This window comes from Anoplolepis gracilipes, chromosome 6, assembly GCF_047496725.1.
Source record: "Anoplolepis gracilipes chromosome 6, ASM4749672v1, whole genome shotgun sequence".
In the NCBI taxonomy this organism is placed as follows: Eukaryota; Metazoa; Arthropoda; class Insecta; order Hymenoptera; family Formicidae; genus Anoplolepis; species Anoplolepis gracilipes.
The window spans coordinates 7552924-7577378 of record NC_132975.1 but is presented as its reverse complement, the minus strand read 5'-3'; the positions used below and the strand labels follow the sequence as shown (position 1 = coordinate 7577378).

Here is a 24455-nt window from a genome sequence, read left to right as displayed (position 1 = left end):
TTCTGCGTGAAAGTGTCATAAAACTTCTGAAACCATCTTGCCATTTATTATAGATTATTATTGTTAATTAATTGAGATTATTATGAATTTATATACAGATAATTATTTTGTTTGATGAATATTTAAACAATTAAATATTAATACGATAAGTCTAAATCTCTTTACCCGCAATATATTTCATTAGCTTCAGAAATTCTCTGTTTTTGAATTTATCGATTCTATCTGTAGAATTTGCAAAGTCACTTTTTTCTGAATGATTATGAATCATAATGGATGCCGCGAGCAGTAGCTTCGTATTGGACATTGATAAATAAAAGACGTATCTCGTTGCACACTATTCTTGAAACAGAAGTAAAAGCTTTGGTAGGTTTTCCGAGCTAAAAGCTTTCCGAAAGCAATGCCATTTGTTTTACTTTCTCTTGGGCGATTACATGATAGATTATTCACGTAACTCGCCGGTATCAGAAAGGAGCGCGAAAGCCACAGCATAAATCACAATGGACGATGTCTTTGTTTTAAAAAGCCGCGTGTGCGCGCTTTTCCCCGCTCTATGTCGAACGAAATAAAATATATAACGACGTGCTTGCGTGTGCCCCTTGACTTCGCTGAAACTGCTTTTTAATGCAACACACGCCATTTTACATTTTGCACGTCGTTGCGACAAGCAAGAGCTTCGGCGCGGCGTCGCGTTTCTTGCGAGGTTACAACTGTGTTTCGTTTGCGATTAAAAGATAGACGAAGGAAAGTGACAACACGAAGCCTTATTATATAATATTATTATTTGCACATATAGATACTTTTATTAACGTAGTAATTCAAAAAGTTAACTTTTGAAATTTTAAAAAATTCAGTACCTATAATTTGATCTTATCTAATAATTTTCGATCAAAAAACTGATTTATATTCAAATAATTTCAAATTGTTTCGTTTTTATCAATAGAAAGTTGATCTTAAAAGATAGTTTTTAGATCACATTAATTTTGTTGTACAAAAAAGATATTTTTTTCCGTTATAAAGGTTCCTCTCTTTCTATTTCACTTTCTCTTTTATTCTCTTTTCCACATGTATTATTTTAAAATAATTCTAATTATAAATTGCACGTATATATATATATATATATATATATATATATATATATTTGTAGATAAGAAATGTACAATAAATGAGAATAAAATTTTCTGAGAAGATTTTCTCTGCATAATATGTATTATTTTTCTTTCGTTTTCTGACAACGTGACAATTAGAAGCGATAGGCACTGGTGTGATGGTGAGATTTAACGGCGTCCCGGATAATTTACAGTTCACGCTGCGATCGTACGTAACACGATTTCCATTCGGAGGCGACGAAGGAAAAAGATGCGACTGAGAGGACGGTGGAGGACAACGAGGATGGGGAGAACGAGGTCGTCGACCGTCTCCTCTCGAGTCGACCTCGTTTTCCCTCTCTCGTTACGGTCGCGTCGGGGACGGTGGAGAATTCAGCTCTACACCCTACGATCTCGTCATTGAATCAATCGTCCCCGCAAGGACAATTATTTCGAAAAAAAAAGCTTAAACAAGTCGACTGTGGAGATTTAAAAATACTCGTCGCGATGCGACTATCGAAAACACAGTGACAATTATTTCTATATCAAATGATTATTCTTTATTTTTACTACATGCTAACGAGGAAAAATAGAAAGTGAGGAATAGAAAAGCTTATTATTTATCGTTCCTGTGGAAAGAGTTCTGTTATGAGGAATTCATGCAATTAAACAACACCAATATGAAATACGACGAATTACGCTCGCTTTTTTTTCGATAATTATATAATATAATTATACGCATGCGTAATTAGATTATACGCGTGAATTAATTAAGCAGAAATGAATAATTGAATGCTAATTCGACCAAATATTAATAAATTTCAAAATTTTCAATACTCTATTCATCATATATGTACATACACATTAAAGAATTGAAATAAAATATTTCAAAATATTTTCAAATTATGTTTTACGTTGCTGAAGAAACAATAAGTGTTTTATAAGCTGCTTTAATATTTTGAAATACTTTACCATCTTTTTTCAACATGCATGTTTGTCGAAAGAATTGTCTGTTTTAATCCATAAAATTATGGTTTTATATGTAAGTTAATAAAAACATTGTGAAACTCATTCTCTTGTGAGTATTGCGAATATCTGATAGCTAATAACTGCAAAAACACCAATATCAAACTTACAAAGGGTTTGATAATAAATGGATTGCAATTGAAATATCAACCGAAAGATAATTTACTGACCATCATGGAGAGTTGGTAATAGATCCGCGCGTGTAATTTGCCAATGGATTATCGGATTACCTTGCGTAATAGTAACGGTATTATCGAAAGATTTCTCTCTATCTCGCTCTTGTTGAGCTGCTATTTTGTGCGAAAAATTTGCTGATACAACTTGAAGTAAATTTGAAGCTTACTGAGATTTTTCCAGACATCTATTTTTATCCATGCATAATATCGAGTTTCTATTATACATATTTGAAATGTTATAATTAAATATTATCTTTGTTAAAATAATCCTTTAAGATATTCTAAATAAATTTTTACGCACATTTATAATTCGAAAATACTGAAATCTTATTAATGATCATTCTTGTACATGGATTAGCTTGAGAAGTAATTAAATAACATTTTTGACTTTGTCAAATATTGCAAGTTTAATTATTTTATAACCTTATTTTTATATATAATGCAATATATTGACAATATATTTTTAAAATTGTATCTTCCTTGCCTCGCTTTTATTGATAAAATTAATATTCGAAAGCTTTATTTTTCTGATAATGAATTAAATTTTTTAATAAGAGAATTTATTTCTATATTTTTAGTTTTATTTGGATATTTTTAGTTTTATTATAAATACTAAAATAAGTTTTAAGATCACTTTTACATATTCTAAAAATGGTTTTACTTAAGAAATCTACTTTTCTTTTTTAAATATATATACGTGTATAAATAGATATATAAGTAAATAATATTGGTAAATAATATCACATTATTTTGCATATTATTAATCTTCTTTAATAATTTTTATTTTAATTGTTTTAAGTGTTTGCTAATTGTAAGGTTAAAAAATGTGTGCAATAATAATTCTGAAAAATAATAAGAATGAGAGAAATGAGAGAGAGTTTATCGAATCAATTTAATTTGACATATAATTTTTAATATTAATAATATTGTTAATAGTGCTGTAAATACATTAACTATAAATAAACTATAATTAATACAACGAGATAAATGTTAGTCCGTGCAAATTTTCGATTAATCTCACTTACTAATGATGAAAGCCATTTATGCACGAATTACAACGAGCTATGATCACGGCTATTTGATGGCGCGTGCGAGAGATCTTCATTTTCTGCATAATATGATAATTCTATTGGTGACATTATGTTTAGCTTAATATATGTATTTTGCGCTTCTTTTCTCATCAATATATTACACACATCAACGATTATGCATACTAACGCAATACATGAGTGTTTGTGAAATAAATTCTTTATTGACAATTAACAATTTGCAAAAAGATGAAGCTATAATATTTTCTTCTCTCTAGCAATTGTTTTCTTTTTATTTAGAAGAAATCTATTGAAAATAAATTCGATCAAAATTAAAGCATCGTTTCAGGAACAAATTATGTATTGCGATATAGATCGCATATTGAAAATATTAAGCATAATCCGATTTCAAATTGTATAATATTACAATATTATTATCATATAATACAGTGGGTATGTAAATTAATAGTTTGCATACAAACAAAAGTACAAGGGAAGAGACCTCCATATTATTATTAATTGAATCAAATGTTTATTACATCAGAGTATTGCTATAAATATGTAAAACTTGTAAAAACTTAATAAATCATTTAATAGTTTTCAGTAGAAAACTTTTTCAAAGATTCTTAATTTACAAACTGTTATACATATGAAGTTCGCAAAGGAAATAATTTCCTCGGCATTAATAATATTCTTAAATTTATTTGCTACTATATTTTTATTGTACATATATTTTCGTAACGTTTTCTCTTCTTTTCTATTTGAAAGACAATTTTTTCTCAAGTTTAAGTTTATAAAACTTTAAATAAAAAACAATTAGAGAAAGTATAGACTTCTCATAATTTGTTATCCAACAATTCTTTAACAATAAGTAAAAGAAAATATTTTCTTCCTTTATCTTTTTTTCTCTTTACGTTAAATTTTATTTTCTCTCAAATTTTTTCTCTCTCTCCCTCTTTTATATACAATTGCTTTGTAATTTTCCCATTTTCGGGAAGAATACGCCCATCTCGCAACATCGCGGATGGAGCAAATCTCGCGGGAAACGAAGTAAGGACCAGTCCGCAATGCTCATCTTACAAAGTAGCGGGCTGTGAAATAAGGGCTTGCGGATAACGTTACTGACGAGAGGGTCGACCCTGCTGCAGTGCGGTTCCATAGAACGATAATAACCTGCGTGAGAACGCGGCATGTACTTTCGCCTGACTTGTTTCTATCACCTTCCATTGTCAAAATCTTCACTTGGGCAAGCTATGCCGAGAACCTCACTGAGATCGATATCTCGATACTATGTGCAAAGACCTGCATTGATAATGACCCGCCAATTGTGAGTCTCGCGAAATTTCACGAGTGCATTAATTTCATGCCCTCGAACTTTGCTCTACTTAACAACTTTCTAAAATTGACTTTTATATTTACTTCTTTGAAATTTATTGAAACAATTAATACTCAAATTTAATAAGCTGTTAAAAAATAGATATTTTATTAAATAAGTCTGCAAATTGATCTACTAATTAATTTGGCTTGTAAGTAGTTAGTATTATTAAAGTTACTTACATAATTTTTCGTCAGATTTTTAGATTTATAGCTTCATATATATATATATCATTAAGTTACATGAGATACTGGTCAATTTTTAAAAGTTCCATTTATTCTAAAATAATTCTCAAGTACTGAGTATATTCTTGTACTTTTTAAACAGTTTTATTCATTAGCAGTATTAAATAATTTGGTCAATAATTTTATTCAAAAAAGCATAGTATAAGCTTCATGTATCTATATGAGACACTATTCGATTTTTTACAAATCCGTTATGTCAACACTGTTTTTGTATAAGTCTAAGCATATTTATACATTTTCTAAAGACGTCTAATTACAAATACAATTAAAATATATTTTAAATACATAATTAAATAATAAAATGACAACTTTTCAGAAAATGCATGAATAAATTTACAATTAGAATTATATATTTTTGGACAAAAAAATTTAAATTTTAAAATAGTGCTTTTGGTTATAAAACTCTGTAGAAATTATGCCTGAATATGCTTTATATTTATACGAAAATTATTGTAGAATATATAGTATTATTTAAAAAAATTGGTCAAAGAGTTTTATTTATAGATTCGTACATGTTTGCGTTTGCTCGAGAGACTATTTTAATTTATTCTAATTATTTTGTTTTTTTTTAAGTAATATATTCTTAGAACTGACGTAAATCTATATTTTTTTAGATCTAGCAAAAAATAATAAGAACAATTTCGCAGATAAGGAGAAATTTGTAATCTAATTATTTCAGTTTGTTCTGTGATGCATTTTATTAGTTTTAAAGCTAAAATTATTAATTTAAAAATTATCAAGAACTAAAAGAATTACAGAAAGAAGTTTTCATGAAATGATATGCCGATTTTATATATATGTATATTATTAAATTACGTTTTATGTGACTAGATAAAAAACAATTACATAGTGAATTATTAAATATTATTGGTTATTTAATTTGAAATTGTTATAGAAATATATAATAATTAAATTATACTCACGCGCAAATGATAATATCTTTGATAATTGAAATTTAATAAAATATTTAACAATTAGTGTCAATTACTTAAAAATTTGCTACAATATTTGAGTAAAAACAATGTTTTGTTTTCTGCTTTTTATTATATATGTACTAAACAATATACATTGATCGTTTGTAAGCCATATTGCACCAGTCCGTCACGAAAAGCCAACAGTATTAAAAAATCTAGTTAAAAAAATCTGTTGCATGTTTTCTAATAGCCAATAAAAGTACAAAAAACAATACCGGGTTTTACGAACATGTAAAAAAATCCGGCTTGCTCTAAAAAAACTGGCCCGAAATGACATTGCGCTTTTTCAGCCAGTGGGCTTGTTTTGCCTGATATGATGAACAGATTGCAACGGTGCATTTTTGGTCCTACATTTATACTAGAATCCTGCGGGATGCTTTAGGAAAGTTGTAAATTCTATGCAAAATTGGGGAGAAAATTCGCGGCTAATGTTTCGCAAAAGTTATGTACGACTTGATGAAGTTGCATTAACTTATTTATTTAACAACACGATGGGGACTTGAGATGTTACACATAATGTAACAGATACCGCTGATAATAAAGAGATATTGAAGAAAGATCAAACGTAGACAAAGAGTATTTTTATTTGCAAGTACGTTTTATTTTATTAAATATTGCGTTGGAATGTTTCTTTTAAATATAATTAATTAATTATTAGATTTTTAAATTATAAACTTATGTATACATATATGTTATACACATACATACACAGGCATATAATATATCTTATAATATTAATTTGTACATACTTTAATTACTTATTCAAAATAATTTTGAATTTTATTATCAATTTAGCTGATGGATAGCTTATAAATTTTAAACTGTAGGAAATAATAAATTGATATTTTATTATAACTTTTTATAATATTACATGAACTTGAAAAATTCTGATTGTATAACGTTTCCTAGATTTTTATATCCCAGACATTTATAGACTGCATAAACTAGACCGCTGATTTTCTCATTGATAAATATATTATGTGTGTATCTCTGCCGAGTAAAAAAGTTACGTAATTTTTCATAATAACCCGTTAGTTGGAAAAATTTTTCGCAGTGTCGCGTGAATAAATCCAAAGAGAGCTTTGGGGAATAGACGACGTCTCGGCTTGTATAAGGCGGCAGGATTGTGCAGAAAGGGGCTTTGCCGGTAGAATGTGTACACATTGACACTTGTACAGAGTCGGAAATCCCCGGACCGACTACTATCCATTCCACCGGTTCTGCCAAGGCAGCAGCCGGTTAGCCGCCGCGGGCTGTCAAGCGCACAGTTCGAGCGGGTCCAAAGGCGCGTTTGGACCACTCAGGAGATTTCGGTCTGACTCTAAAGTGGAGGTCGTATCGCTCTTCTTGGACTGCGCGCTCGTCGTTGCAAGTGCCAGCGAGACACACAGCATGCCAGAACCCGTACCGGAGTCACTGTCGCTGACTTGCGGCCAACCGTACACGGCTGATCGCATTTTACCATGAAATTTTGCCACTTTGTGGGTATATTCGCGAACAGATGTACGATTCCCAAAAAAAAGCGGCGATACAAAATATTCGTGGAAAATTTTTCGCGAAAACATTTTCTTGTAAAACAGACCGACAATAGAATGTAAAATGTAAATATTAAAAATATATTTGTAATTCAAGAAGATCTTATGTAAAATATGTCGAGATCGCAAATATTGAAATGTGAAATAAAATATGAAATAAAATAAATATGAAATGATATTTGAAAATATAAAAATATTATTACAATTTCAATAAATCTACAATAAAAATTTTTTTTCTTCTTTTTCTGTTTAAACTTTTTAAATAATTATTCTTTATTAAATATTTTATCGCATTTAAAAAATAGCGAGGCGTGATTTTTTAACAGAAATATATAGATATTTAAAAAAGATCACATTATAAATTTTTGAGGTTTCTGCAATAGCAAATTTAGAATCGCAAACATTGTCCAGATTTGCATATAAACTGATTTTTTAAAATATACAACATCTTTTCCTCTATTTAAAATGCGAAAAAATGCATACAGTTTCCGCATTCTGATTTATATAAAGTCAGCAATTTTAAGTTTGAAAATTTAATTATTAATCTTGTAATTAATTATTCACAAATTTATTAAATTTAATTTATTATTTGATTAAGAAAAATGCGTGATTGAAACAATTAACATTTTGATTGAAGCTTAAAAGAATCGAATATAAAGCTTTTTTTTTTTTATAGTAAAGATAATTTTATAATAACAAAGTGTGTGTTGAACTTAATCTGTTTTATTTAACAATTTTGTTAGAAATCTATGTTTATGATCTTTTTATTTTTTTCTTTCATTTATTAATAGATAAAATTAAAATCTAACTAAATAAAGATATTAAAATAATTTCTATCTAATTACATGATAATGATTTAACTTAGCTCATTAATTAATAATGCTAAATATTTGTAATTAAATCTCCATTTAAATTTTTGCATGAACAGCATCAAGTAGTGAAATGAAGCACAAAATATTTTTTTTTTATTTACATAAGCTTTATGAAATATCTGCTATATTTCGCTCGTGGGAAAAGTCTACCGCCGAACCTGTGCAAACCCTATTTTTTAGCATTAAAATACCAACCAGGATTGCATTAATAAATATACAAGTAAAATGCGACGCACGGCGTCGCTTAATATTTGCCTCTCACTTATTTACAAACGGAACAGAAAGGACGCTTGTTGCATCGTTGCCATGGCCAGCGAGTAGTTATTGCAGAATATATTCGACGCAGCGGTAATATTTCAGACCGCGGAGGCAATACGGCCTGAATATAAGCGCCAGATCATAAATAAAACCACTCATATTACCTCACATACCGTTGAGAATATCGAAAAAGATTATATTATGAAAAAATGTTTCTCTGATTGCAACAAATAAGATGAATTGTTTCTCTAACTTGAGCGTACAGTCAATAATTACATAGAAGTATATCGGTGTCGACGTTACGTAAGTTGGTTAATTGCATCGTTGCTATTGCATCGTGTATGTGTGAAAAGAATTAAAAACCTATCAGAAACAAAAAGATTAATTTTATTATCTTTTGTATTGTTATTTGTAAAGTAAAACATTATTTAGTATAGCTCTACTTTAATTACAAAAAAAAACAGATATTAGAATTTATCAATATTCTATTTTTTAATTGCTTAACAATTGCATTTCCAATGAGAATTAACGAAATTTTGTGCGAGCTGAACCAATTAAAATTTTTCAGATATTTGTGTGGCTACAGTTTCTCAATTATCGTGCTTTCACGAGACTTGATAAAAGACATAAAAGATTTTTCTCTGCGTATTGTTTCTGGATCAAGCGTATTGTTTCGAGATCACTGAATTATCGATGATTGTGATTGGTTTGCCAACTGTTATCGAACTGTAATCTAATAATAACTGGAATGTGAATACCTCCAGAGAACGAGATCGATTTTATCTTTAATCAGGTCGTCGAACGTGATGCGAGAAGGTGAGCTCATCTCGGCATAATCGTATATGTACATTAATTTACATCCAGATCTGAATTATAAACATAAATAATCCACGATATTATATCTCGATATCAATTAATCGATCGACGGTATAAAATATCTGTTACAGATCAATATATGTTATTAATATATATATAGCTTAATAAAAAAAATGACAAAATTGTTTGATTGATCAATTTTAATAACGGTTTAATTACATAGCAATTTAGTAGTTTGATTAAAGAAATGTTTGCATACAGAGCAATAATTTAGATAGATATTAATTATTAATAAATGAGCTGTCCTTTCGGCTGTTTTCTCTATTTCCATATTTACTGAAAAAAATGGCAATATTACATATGTTGAGATAATTTAAAAAATCGTGATGCATATATGAGTAATACAATATAGAATTTAATTATCAAAGTGAAATATTGAAACAAACCAATTGGAGCTCAGGACAATTCATATTAATAATATTAGTTAGTATGATTATATTGATAATATAAATATTTAATATAAATATTTATTATTAATAGAATTTTATGATACCTACATTATGTATAATATATATTAAAATAAATATTTATTAGTTTCTTAATTGAGTTGTGTTGCATAATGCAATCTTCTTTTCTGGATGTTACATATATTTATATTTATATTTATTTTCACAAATATGAGAAAAAAAATAGATTTCAATTTATGAGACTCTCCAAAAATTTTGTCGATAATTTCAATATCAAGATACAATCAGGTCGCCGCGCTTAATTGTATATTTCGGAAAGAGAGCTTATAGTGTAATTTCCTTTGAAGATAGAAACCGGGAGTAATTGCCAGAGCAAAAGGTGATGGACAAATCTTCAATTTAGATACGAGGGGTAGCAGACCGCTCATTCCATTTACGCTTTCAACATAAAAAAATAATAATCCAATATGGAGAGAACGGCAGAACTTGGAAAGGACTGAAACTTTTTTATGCATATTTTATACATGCCATACGTTTTTTATTCATTTTTTTGTTTTATCCAACTTTTATTCTTGCGCGTTTCTTTATAGCATACTCTATTATTTATCGTAATAAATTATATATTATGTTTTTATTGTATAAAAATATTGATATAAATATAACAATATGTTGATGATATTTTATTTCTGAGAAAACATAAAAATAAAATAATTCTATATTTTAGCGTGAAAGATTATAAAAATTTTTGAATGATGCGTGCCACCTAGCCGGTAAAACTTTTCACTAGGAGTGAGTAATGTGGCGGCCATTACCGTATGGTTGAGAAAAATTCTTGACCCAGTACTTTCGCCAGAGTTAAAGGGCCCCGCGTTCTGAGTGGACTTTGAAATCCGGCATCATCAGGCTGAGCGAGTTTTTGAGTGAGCAGCTGCTACTCGTCGTCGTTTAGCATCGCTAATGCTGAAGAAACAACCATTTTTCCTTCCTCTCTGGCGCATTTTTCTTAATTCATTATTTTACATTCAAGTAATTTTGTTAGCTCATTGCACATCTAATAAAGGTCGAATTATTAAGATTGCAATAATTAAAATATCCGATACAGTTTCGCTCTATCTTTACATTTGCTCTAAGGATTCCGAATTTCCAATTTCCAATTTACGAGGAATAAATTGTCGTAATTAAAAATTGCATTGAATTATGAAACCAATTTCTTAAAAAAATAAATAAGTAATCTTCAAGGTTAGCTCATCAATTTTCGATTTTATGGTACTTGTTTGAAATGACACGAGCTATTCGCACCCTCCTTAACTGTCAATCGTGGTGTCGTTTATTCTCCCAAAAAGCCTGGCTCAAAAAAAAGGGAGCCCCGTCGCACGATAAGGCGGGAAACGGCGGGGTTGGAGGGAGGGTGGTTGTATGGGCTGACAGAAGGATAGCATTGTTCGGAAGTACAATGTACGTTGTTATACCAAAGCGGCATGCACAACCCTCGAGCACACAATGGTGGTGCCGGTGCGGGAGGAAGATAGCGCGTGCCCGCGAAAAGAGAATACGCATCGTCAGTTTCGGCGCGGAGACTACAACTTTTCCCAACTGTTCTCTCTCTTTCTCTCTTTCTCTGACACACTTTTTTCCGATACTGTTTTTTCTTATCCATGAATTATGGCTCACGGTAGAACGATTCTGGAACGCTCGCGCTTTTTATGGAGCCGCGGCCGCCGTTCATCACCTCAGAATGTTCACGGATACACATCCCGATAATTAAAAGCGGCACAGGACGAGTCCAGTCTTATTTATTTTCAACATTTGCTCAGAGCAAGAAATTTTTGTTTCAGTTTTTAACTCTTGTTGCGTATCACAAAGTTGTATCTACATAACCTACGATCAAGAAAAATTAATTAACAAATATTTAGAGATATAATTTTAAAAAAGATACATGTACATAATTTGTCTCATACGAGAGAAACAAAGACTTAAAACGTAAATTTACATAAAAATTGTGTAGAGAGAAATATATCACAAAAAAACAAACTTTAGTAGTACATAAACATGATAATTTTTTAATGTTACATAATAATTTTTGAAAGAACAAATTAGTTTTAAAATAGATATTTATTAAATTGTAATTAATACAAAATTATTATAAATTTTTGGGGAAAGATAATATTTTATATAATAATTAGAAAATTGTTACGCATATTAAAATTAATATTTGCAAATTTTTGTGCACGACAAATGTTTTCTTATACCTACATATATATGTTTGCTTATAAAATATACTTAATTATTCTTATTATATATGAGTTACTTTTTAGTATTAGTTAAAAACACTATATTAGTAAAGTAAATTTTGCAAAATCGTTTTTAAAATAGATAACTTTTGTCTTGTTATTTAATAAAAAATAGATTAAAAATTATTATATATAATATATGATGTAATAAATTGCGATAAAATTTGGTGCAATTATTACAGCTGTTCGAAAACACGAACACGTCAGAGACAGATGTATGTATGTGCCTGCAAGTGATACTCAAGCGCGAATTCAAAACTACTTTTGCACATATTTTCTCGCTTTCGCTGCACGAGAATGAAAAGTCTGTTTTCGGACTTTTCTGTCCGATGGTTCATTTATCTCGTTCCGACTTTTTCCCTATATCTGTCTGTGTATGCGTGTATAATATACATTCGTGTTAAAAAATATATCTTTGTGAAAATCAAAGAATATTCGTAAATAATGGAAATTGAATTTTTTAATAGCATTAACAATTATTAAAAAAATGAAAGCAGCATCTAATTGTCAATTATTGTTTTTGATAATTTGTTAACATGTAATATCTTTTTACAGTTTGCACACAAACACTTACACAGTTTAATGTTTTCAATATTTTTGCTATATTAACTTCTTTAAATATTGATATTTTATTTTTAAATTTATATATATATATATATATATTTATTTATTTATTAATATATGAGTGGCTCACAATCAGAGAGAAAAAGAGAGAGAGAGAGAGAGAGAGAGAGAGATGTCTTACAATTAGTGATAAAAGTCCATTCAAACTCAATTTCGTTATTAGCACATTTTAATTACAAGTCTATCACAACTATACTGAATTTGTCTGCTTTCAAAGATCAAACAGATTGCATAGTTACAAACCATCTTTACGTATAATTCGTGGTAAATGTTAAAGTCTTTTTAGTTTTCAAACTTTTGTTTTTTAGACTTATACCACTTAGCATCTGAGCCACTCAAATATAATACAATAAATGATTATTTTTCTCAATTTTTTAACAGTTTAATAAATTATTTGTTGGAAACGATACGAATACTGAACTGTGTTATGATTTTTTTGTTTATTGCTATTTACGTAACATAATCCATTTACCTATATTACGGTATTCTTTATTTAAACTTCAGTTTTTTCAGTGTATTATATTGAATGTTTAAGATAAAATTGTCAATGCGGTGTAATTATTATTTTAATAAAACCTGAAGTGACACATTTACGTTTCTATTTGCAGCTATATAGAAAAAACATGTTTTTTTAAACATTAATAATTTTGCCTTTACTGATGCCACTTTTATTTCGGTTAAATTTTAATATTAATATTTTCCAAAGAAAAGTTTATACAATATTTCGGTTTGACATGATTGTCATAAATAATTAATAAATTAACTTGTGTAGGAAACTAGAGAATGAACAAAAGAAAGGGAAATAAAGAGAGAAATAAAAAGAGAGAAAGATAAAAAAAATATATTGAAACTTAAATGAAAATTATTATATTAAACTATTAATGGATGTTAATTAATTGAAAATAAAAATATTAATATTGAACAAATATTTCTTTGCATTTTTTTTTTATTAGAAGTAATAAAAATTACATAACTTTTACAATTGTGATATTTAGTTGCATTTTTTCTTATTTCATCAGTCTTTATAGATATTTTTTTATGTCAAAAATTATTCTTAATTTTAACATATATTGCAATTTAATTGATATGTTAATATATAATATATATTATTAATAAAATATTATATTTTATCATTTTTTATTAAAGCTTACAATATTTGACTTATATTATTTATAAAAATTTTTTTATAAATGTTTTTTAAATTATATTTTTTTAATTCAATTGATGTATCAGGATAAAAAATTCTATTAACTTATGTACAACCTTAAAGTATTAATTAGTTAGTGATTTTCTCTCTTTTTTTTCTGTAAAATTTTTCTACTTCCCACTTTAACCGTCGCTTTGGAAATCACGCAATCAGTCTCATTTGTGGGAGACTGATGCAAATTAATATTACTTTTTAAAAAGGCTCGAAACAGTTGACCCAATAAGAGATTACCCCCTGTCACAATATTAGCCCCTGAAACTTCTTGCAAAAACTTTTCCTTCTGACTCGCAAACTACCGGAGATGTTCCGTTTTAAGTGCCCGGCTTCGTATTTAATGAAGAAACGTAAGTACAAGGACGGGATTGGGTCCGGGTTGGGGTTGAGCATTGGAAAAGGCAGAATGAATATAATAGAGGGGACGAAGAAGCGGCAGGTGATAAGAATGAAATTGAAACTTTCGCACTGCTGCTCCGTCATTTTTCTGTCTGACATTCGGCAACGACGACGACGACGTCGACGGTAACGCCGACATCTGGATTCATTACTTATAGTCTGGCACCGCTCAGTTATTACGAAACTTACGGTGTCTTGGGATAGCAATTAAGGCGCCCTCTCACTTCCGTTTTTTTTTTCCGAACAACGTTGTACTAATTAAGCTGGAATCTTGAATAAAGCTAAGTCGATTTTAAAAATAAAGATTAGTACGTTATTTTAGTCGCGCCGAAAAATATAATACTTTATAAAAATTATTGAATGTGGAAAAAAGGAAGGGAGAGGATGATATGCATATCATATATTAGTAATCATTGAATACACTTTTCTTTAGGGATTCATAATAGTGAATACGTGCATCGCGAGAGTACCGAAGTACCTGAGTTACTCAATGCTTGGAAGCCTTTTAAAAAAGCCACCTAAATCTTTTGGAGATATAATGAAAAAACAGAAGAAAACGTATCGCATAATACCTATATTAAAAATATTAATATTTGAATTGTTAAATAGACTGTTTTAAATCATTTTTGTTATTTATGTCCAGATTTTTGTGAAACTTTTTTTGTAATCTTATAATAATTCGTTTGAATATGTTCACTCAGTCTTTATCACAATCATAACTAACAAATGGCAAATATTTATTGAATAATTGTGAGTGTAAGTGAAAAACTAAGCTTTTAGATACTGAAAGAAAATACATATAAAGAAAAAAACTAATAAATAATAAATTTGTAAAGTTGAGATTTTTTTATTAACACACTTTTCTCAATCGATAGTGCGATAAATAAATTAAGTAAATCACATCGTAAACGTCGTGTAATATTCGCATATATTAATGTTATCATATAGTTGCGGCATGATTAATGCATGAACGTGTAACGATAACCATAGCAAATAATTATTATTGTTACGTGACACTATATTGTTGATAAATCTATTCAAGCATTGCATAATTACTTTTGTCCGGATTTCATCATTATTTTGAATCTAACAACATGTAACAGACTTTCGACATAATCCGAAATTTCCATATCGTATTTATATATTCCCCATAGCTTAACATCTTCTATACACAATACGTTATAATTTATAATTATTATGCTTAAGTAATATAACATGTTTTTATAAAAATATTACAAAATATTTTTAATATTTGTTTTTTCCGTAATTTATTTCTTTTTTTTTATAATTGCTCATAAATTTGATCTGTTTTCGTTATATGTTATTTGTTAGTTTTATTTCAAAATGGTAAAACAATTTACGCCGAATTATTTGTACGCTTCATGATTTTGAATTGTTGCCAACGAAAATGATCGGATCAACATGGAAATGGGAAGCGAACGAGAACAGCTATCGATAGAAAAATTAATCGTTCTGCGGAGAGATCTCGTGTCATCGCATTTTACAACAATCTCTGCAGGACAAAGTCTCTTAAAAATAATATTCATGCGAGAATACGTTATCGCGTATTGTATTTTTTTTTTTTTTTTTTTTTGCGTTCGCGATTTAAAATCATCCCGTGCATACATATCAATTTGGGAGGATAAGTGTAGAGTATATAAACCTCTCTCGGCAGATAAAATACTTTGCGCATAAATTCTAGCATTACCACGACTTATATTTAGCACACCATTAGAGTCATATGAAGCTTATACGTTACGCTGTCACGCCAATTCGTGCAGGATGGCCGTTATCGCGTGATAAAATTCGCACGTGCAATTTGTCACACCCGGCCGAAACATTGCTGCGTCGCTTTAATAATAATTTCGCGGTTACAGTGGCTTGCTCGACGGTGACGGTGACTAAGTGTCAAGCGGCTCTGCGCACTCTACAGGCTTTCACTTACTTCCGACCGACGTGCCTCTGCAGGGAGCCGCATGTCGATCCGGACTGCAACAGCTTCCAGAACTTCCTGTTTGACCATCCGTGCGACTATGTGGAATGGAAAGGTGAGAATCTGCATATCTGCGATAAATGGCAAAACGAGGAGTCTCAAATCAGTTACATGTATATGTATATTGTTGATTTAATTGTTTATATTGCGATGATGATCAAGATTGACATTGAAGTATTGTTTCTTTTGTGAACACTTGAAATTATTTTCTAATTGAGGCTTGTCGCAAATTTCGATTATAATGTTTTTTAAAAGTATATTATATTGATTCCGGAGCAAAAAATCAGTCACGAACAATATTATAAAAAAATTGCATATTTTGTCATACAACTGCAAAATGTTGATAATAAATGTCACTCATTTTTTTTAAAGATGAAATCTTTTTTGGACTTTATGAGTTCTACATAGTTTTACTTCTATCGACTTTATTGTTGATTTTCTCGAGATTTTTTTGTTCGGTAAGTTTTTCAAAGATTAATTCATAGATTATTCTTTTATTAGGCACTTTTTTGCTCACTCTATTTTTTTTTTTTTTTATATGTTGCTTTTTTTCATTTCCCTGTCTTTCGTCCCAAGAAAAATCATTATGTTTGAGAAAATTCTTTATAGTAAGCGTGTACTCTTATTCAAAGCTAGTCAATTTTATCAAATGTGATTTTAACTAATACCACTAATATTCAACGATTAAGTCAATTAGAACAGACGCTAGAATACATTCTATTATTCAGCTTACACAGATCATTTAATTACGTAGATCGATGACTAACTATAACTCGGCTAAACTGCGGCAAAGAGGAGTGAGTACAATTCGACGAGGTAATAAGTTGCGCAATTAGGCCACTCCGGATCGCGGCTTAATTACATTTATCCGAAAGCCGGTCATACGGGAGCGGATAATGGAAACCCCGCAGCGTAGTCGAAGTCGACTACGAAACCAGGAAGCTTCGGCACTTAATGAGATTAAATTTACTCCCATGCCTCGAAAAAAAGAAGCGGAAACGGGAAGCAGGTCACAAAAAAAAAAAAAAAAATTTGGCTCATGAACCACAGACTAAATTGTACGTATGTATGTTATTATGTGTCAAGTAATACGAAATCACACAAGCGGTAGATTTTTTAAAACTTTACATTCCTAATGGTTTGCCATTTCGAAAAATTTTAAAAAAGTCGGAACAATTTCACATACAAGTACGGCTATAAAAGTTTGTAAAGATTTGAAGAAACTTCGTTATATGTCCTAGAAACGGAAAAGTGCAGCTTTCTCGAATTTGCTTTAGTTTTGTAGAGTGTATATATTACTAGACTGCATATATTTCTCTACGTAAAACTAAAAATCCTAAATACGTAAAACTAAAAAATGAACTACATATTTCTCTACGAAAACTTTTCGATTTCTGATGTAAATTATAAACGTTAGTGAAATAAACCGCGAAAAATGGCGACGTAAATCGAGCATGAGAGGAAAATCAAATTTATCAATGATTGATTATATTCGATTTGACGGGCTGCAAATAGAGTAGAATATTTCGACAATAAAAAGAGATAAGAAAGTATAAAGATAAGAGAATGGTCGGTTAATTTCTTTACTTTCTTGATGAATGGCGGGCTTAGGAAGGAATGCAACGGCGACCTTGTGAACTTATTAGAGTCCTGTATATAAAAGAGAAGTGAAATCTACGTCCGAATTCTAGGGGCTCAACATGACTTTAATTTTGCTTCTTTTTATTTACATGATTTTAGAAATTATAAAAAGAAAACGTGCATAGATAAGCCATCTTGACTCTGCAATTAAATTTGCGACAAACAATGCGAGACTCGTCAAATGGGAAGAGTAAAAGTAATTTGAAGAAAGTAATGGTCTTGAAGAAAATATTTTTTTAGCAAATTTTGTAGTTTTATACAGAGGAGAATTGTTGCTTTGTTAAAATTAACAAACTCTAGTCATTGAATTGGATAATTTTTGTGTCAAGCCTTGATTTATTTATTATCATTTTCATTTATTGAACATCAATCTTGGACGAACGCATCTCGAGGAATCGTTTGTTTAATTCTTCAAATAAATATATTTGCAGACAAGGATCCATATCCAGTGGACGCATTGCCAACGTGCAATCATGCACTCAGCGTTTGTATACGTGGGAAGCCTTGCAGTCAGATTCTTAAAGATTTCAAGAACAACTGTAAAATTCAAGAAAACCAGTGTAGAATGGAGAGTCGGTAAGTAAGCCAACAAGTTTGTTATTAATGTTTGTTTTCCATTTATAATTCTAACGCGGCGTTATTGTTCGTTACATCGTAACATTGTGGAGGTAAAGTAAAACTGCACACGCTCGCGCGTTTGACTGAATATAATCGAAAAATTAAATTTTGCATTACTGTAATAAAATGGTATGAGTATTTACTTTGAAATGGAGAGAATATACAAGGGAGGATTTAATTGAGAATCTCGACCCTCTAAGCGAGTCATAAATTAATTTATTTTCTTTTATTCATTTTCTGTATTAATATACTGTATAATAACTTGGTGATGTCACATATTTATATATATTTAGTATAAATTTTCACACATTGCAAACAAATATAAATGGAATATTTCATTTTATGTTGTCGTAACAAAATGATACGAGAAATTGTCGGTTTGTGAGGGAGTTGGATTTTTATGATTATGCGGCAAATTTATTACAATGTACATAACACATGATGAAACTGTCCTACATTAAAAATTAGCTTTGCGTTACAATAAATAAAAAATTAACGTTTTATTTACAAATTGACATCAATTCTAAAATATAAAGAATATAATACCAGTAGAAATTCTCATGTTTTTGTACTTTTCTCAAATCCGCGCAACTAAATTAACTCAAGTTCACACTTGAGTTTGTTAAATTTAACTTGTCGTTAAAAATTAGTAGAATCAGAACAACAAGAAATAATTTAGAAACAGGCCATTTGGGAGAAGCACTTGCAAAGACAAACAGTATGCCGATGGACGCGCGGTTAATTAATTGTTTGCATGCAATTAACTCGTAGAAACAAAGTGGGAGGATTGTCGCGCTACGTAGCATCGACAGTAAATTACGTTTCCCAGCGTAGTTTAAAAGTTGCGCATCTCACACCTCGTACTATCTCGTTTTATCTCACCGCGGAATTTTCGCGGCCACTTTGTCTCGATCCCATTAAACCCCGAGATACGAGCCCCTCTAGTCTAGTATCGTAACTCCGTCGAGTTAACGTTGAGGCCGTAGCTTGCAAACTTTCGAGATCAGCCACGATGTGTTAGACAATGAGTTGAGATCCATAAACGAAGCATAGAAGATAATTTATCGGATCGTCACATCGCTGGATAATCGGAAAATCTTAGAAAATTTTCTTTCACTGAAAAGATCTGGACAAAACATCGCGGATAATTTAAATTCTATTACAGTTTGATAAGAAAGAAAATTTATCTTTTTTTTTAAAAAGAAAATTTAATACACAATGGGATTGAAATTAAGGAGAAGGAATTTAACATTAAAAGTTCTCAACAAATTGATTAATTAAATATTTCGAGAATATGTATGGAGAATAAAATCTTGGTTTTATATATACATATAATCTGGCAAAAGTTTTGGAGTTAATTTCTTCGCAACGCATTACGATTTCATATTTCTCTTATGGTTTTTTCTCTTCCTTTAACGTCGATATCATCTACTTCTTAATTCGACTAAGATTTAAAATGAAATAAGTTAGCACTTTATTATACGCTTTTTATAGACTAATAATGTGTAATAATCGATGAATGAAATAAAATTCAAATATAAAAAGATCTGTTTTTAACTTTTAATCAATTAAAAAAAAAATAATTAAATTGCGTATTAAATCTTCAATTCTCGATAGCAATCGTGTATTCGTCTTCGCGAAACGTCAATAAACTAATTGTCGTTAAAATAGCACGTGCAAATTAGCTCATTAATCGCGCAAAGAGGCGACAGGAGCGTCGTCGGCGCTAAAATTACCGGATTGAAAGTATCGTGGGAAAACGCCGGACTACGTTCCCGGAAGTAATCGGCGAGCGCGCTGCAACTGCAATCGCATGCAACGCCACATAATTTCCTTCGTGGAAATGAATTAGCTCGCTGTATTGCCACTTCGTTCTCTTCACTTCGCGATTCTTGAAGTGAACGGAAAAGGAACGTATATGGGTCAACTTAATCAATCCAGTTTCACGAAAAGCTAAAGTAGCAAACTTTTGATAAATTCATATAAATTGATAGAAATGAGATTAGCGTGTTACACTTATTTTATCAAAAATATTAAAATTATTTCAGGATTTCGATAAAAGGAGAAGACATTTTTTGTTTATTTGTTTTATCGCATTGTTAGCACTGAATATGACTATTTGACTCTTATTGCATGATGTAAATATAATATATGAAGTAAATTATATATTTGGATTCTTGTCGCATTTAAATGCGATAAGAATATAATATGAGAATATAATTTTTTTGTATAAATGATTAAAAAATTCTGAATAAATCATGAAAAGTAAAAACATGCAAGCAATATTTCATGATAGCAATATTGCATAATACATTACATGATATAATTATGCGCATTGACTCATTATATAAACAATTATTTATTGTCTATGGTGTACACACATGATATTGCCGAAAATCACAATTTATTGAATATTAATTTTTCTACAAAAAAATTTAACATTTTTTTTATATTTCATTTTTTAATGTTCAATACAACTAAGCATTATATTAAAATTTTATTAAAACAAAAATTATTTGAGAAATTAAAATAAGCAATGTCATTAAATTTTAATTTAAATAATTTTATAAATATATTCTTTATTATGACCTAGTTTAACCGCATCGAAATTATTTTAATTTAAATAACTTTCTTAATACATATACAATTATTATAAAAAACACTTTTCTGATTTAATTTTTATTATCTATTTTTAAGAAATTTATATATATATATTTATTTTTAGTATATTCACAGATAAAACTAAAACTGTACATCACATGTAATTAACTGACATGAGACAGGGTCACCTCGTTCGTATTTCTTACCTCGAGGATTATTCATTTTTCCTTACTGCGAGATGAAGTCTAACTCTAAGCGTAACTGCGGTTTTTATGGTAAACATTAATTAAATTAACGGGATCATTAATTGTGGCCTCTCGAGTTACTCGAGGATACCGTATCTCTGTAAATCCGTGTGAACTACTCGAAGGACGATTTTGTGGTGAACTCTATGTCTTTATGATTAGTGACTAGACGATTATAAGAAAAACACCTCACATGTAGATATTACATCTTTATCGGTTAATTATAACATTAACTCTCTCAAAGCAGATTTATATTAATTTTTATAAAGTAATTGTATCTGACCGACTAATTAGATTCACAATAAAAATAATAATCGAATAGTTACAGAGATTAAAGCTCACAGAATTAATATTTAATAAATATCAATAGTAATTTTTAATAGCAACGCTATAAAATAATATTGTATTTTTTGCGAGTCGTGTCACGAACATGGTTCTGCAAATTCCGAAGAAATCCGTAAAATTTTCCAAAGGTCTCTTACCTTCTCTCTTCGGCGCGATAGTGTTCTCCTTATCCGTAATAACATTGAAATTCAATCCATCGTTCTTCCTGATAAAAGTAAACCTCGCTCGTGAAGTTTCTCGATCATCGGTCTTTATCCTTGTTCCCATTTTCCTTTAATCTGCGATATCGAGATCGAGCAAGATGGTGAGTCGAAACTGTTCGTTATCGTCTTTACAATTTTTAAAAAGATCAGCCGATCAACTGCTAGGTAGTGAGCATTAATAATTAAACTGGCGAGATAAATAAAATGGTTAGCTTTTTTAATGCGGAGAATAGTATCTAATAATCCGCATCGAATAATTATAACATCGCGAGAAAAATAGGTCACAGTAAGTAGGTAACGAAATGATATTATATAATTATTTGTCTTTACTTTAACAATATTAAATAGATATTGTTTATTTTTCTTAGCGGTCTTCTCTTGTAAAATATTATTCGCATAATTCGATGTATAAATTGGCTCTACTTTTTTATTATATATTAAATACTTCTTTTTTTATTAAAAAACACACCATTTTCTTTCTATTTTTTCTTCGTAAGTCAAATTAATCTATCTAAAACGTTATACTTCTTTTCTCATCAACTTTTCATTCCTTTCTATGACATTCTTGTCATTGTCGGTGACATAATACCGAGGATCTTCGAAATCGTGGAAGGAATAAGTTAAAAAAAAGGGAAAGACACTCCACTCTCTTATTGCATTCGGCGGCTCAATTAGCAGAATTGAGAACTTGTCGATCGGTGGAGAATGTAACGAGTTCGATATTGAAGCTCCGAGCTTCTGTATAGACGTGGAAAATCCTACCTCCTTCCTCCTTTTTTCTGGCGTGTCAATAAGCTTCTATTTCACTTCTGTCGGTGACGTCGCAAGAGGTGTTCTCGAGAAAACGTCGCAAGCTCGTCTAAAAGAAAATGAACGCTGCAAACGATGCGATTAATTATCGTAGCAGTAACTACAATTTACAGCACACCTTAGAAATGTCGCATTATTGTTCAAAACTGATTCTTTTTCGTAAATATTATTGTACTGTTGTAAAGAAAAGTTAATTAAAAATTATTATTTTTTTATTTTTATCTTTTCATTATCTTGAAAAACTAAAATATAAAATACAGTATAACAAATAAAATCTATTAAGAATTAATTACGAACGAATACTCTGCTTGGTTAAGTCGATAAAAGTATAATTTTTAATTTATCCGATTAGCTAAATAATGTGATTTTTAACTCATCTATAGTTTTTAAACATTTTATGGATGACAAATATATTGCGACATTACACTTTTTTAATTTGAATTATAGAATATATTAGAATTGAAATATTATTAACAAAATTATTATTAAAAAATAATTGAAAATTAAAATAAATATATTCTTTATTATGACCTAGATAAATTTATTAAACGAAATTATTTTATTTTATTTTATTTTATTCATTAAATAATTAATTATAATTATTAGAATATTATAGTATATATGATTTTATAATTATAGTTATTTATAATTATTTATTGAGTTTCATAACAATAATTTAGATCCAACAAGTATGGTTTTGAAATAAAAAATTTGAGATTGCAAATTATATTAGGTTATAGAAATTCTGTATCGATATCCCATTGTCCGCGTATTAGCATTTAAAATATCATGCTATATGTATGCTACCCATACGCTACAGTCAGCACTTCATACTAAAACGTGATCCGTATTAAAGTTGATATTAACATAATATCGATTCGTATTTATATACTGCTGTTTAAAATTAAAATATCACATATTGGACACGTAAAAAAATTCACCTAAATAAAATTGTTATCATAAGTCTCGCGTCAATACAAAAATTATATTACTATTTGGTTATATTATTTAAAACTTTATTACTTGAAATTTTTTATTATATTATTTCATTATTTTTTATTATTTTCTTTATTAATATAACTTTATTATTCTTTTCTCTAATGATATAATTTTGTAAAACAATAGTTTTAATTAAAATAATTTTAATTAAAATTTCAAATTTTAAATCTTATTAGAAGATTTGTTTTAGAAATAAAACGTCTTAGAAATAGTTTTTAGAAAGCTTTTTTAGAAATAAAATTTCATCAATTTTTCTTTTGTATTATTAATATAATTTTTTTCTCCAAATTTTTATTATAATATTAAGTTTATTTCTTTAGTGATCGTCAAGTTTATAATTAATATTTCACAGTGGAAGTTGAAGAGAGGAGATTGCGAATACATCTAAGAATGATGACGCTGTAATAAATACGATTTATGTCGTGTAATCGGCGACGAGTATCTTCGTAAGAAGAACCGAGCGAAATGGCGCTCACGTTACAGATTAGCGAAATTGATATTAATTAGGACGATGAGTTGCGTAAAGGATGGAAGGTCTACTTTATGTAAGAGGAAGGGGGTTGAGAAGTCGGAGTCACTATCATGTGGCTTAACTACCCACTTACATGTTGTTGGAAACTTTGGATCC

The 24455-nt window shown here is 29.4% G+C and overlaps 1 protein-coding gene across 4 annotated transcripts in view; it reads left to right on the top strand.

The window, feature by feature from the left end:
* The window catches only part of Gfrl (Glial cell line-derived neurotrophic family receptor-like), a 278745-nt gene that overhangs the window by 136714 nt on the left and 117576 nt on the right, over positions 1-24455 (top strand). For all 4 annotated transcript variants that reach the window (XM_072894686.1, XM_072894685.1, XM_072894687.1 and 1 more), the window contains 2 exons: positions 16250-16420; positions 18438-18582. In XM_072894686.1, coding sequence (XP_072750787.1) covers positions 16250-16420; positions 18438-18582 — 316 coding nt within the window. The remainder of the gene's footprint in view (positions 1-16249; positions 16421-18437; positions 18583-24455) is intronic.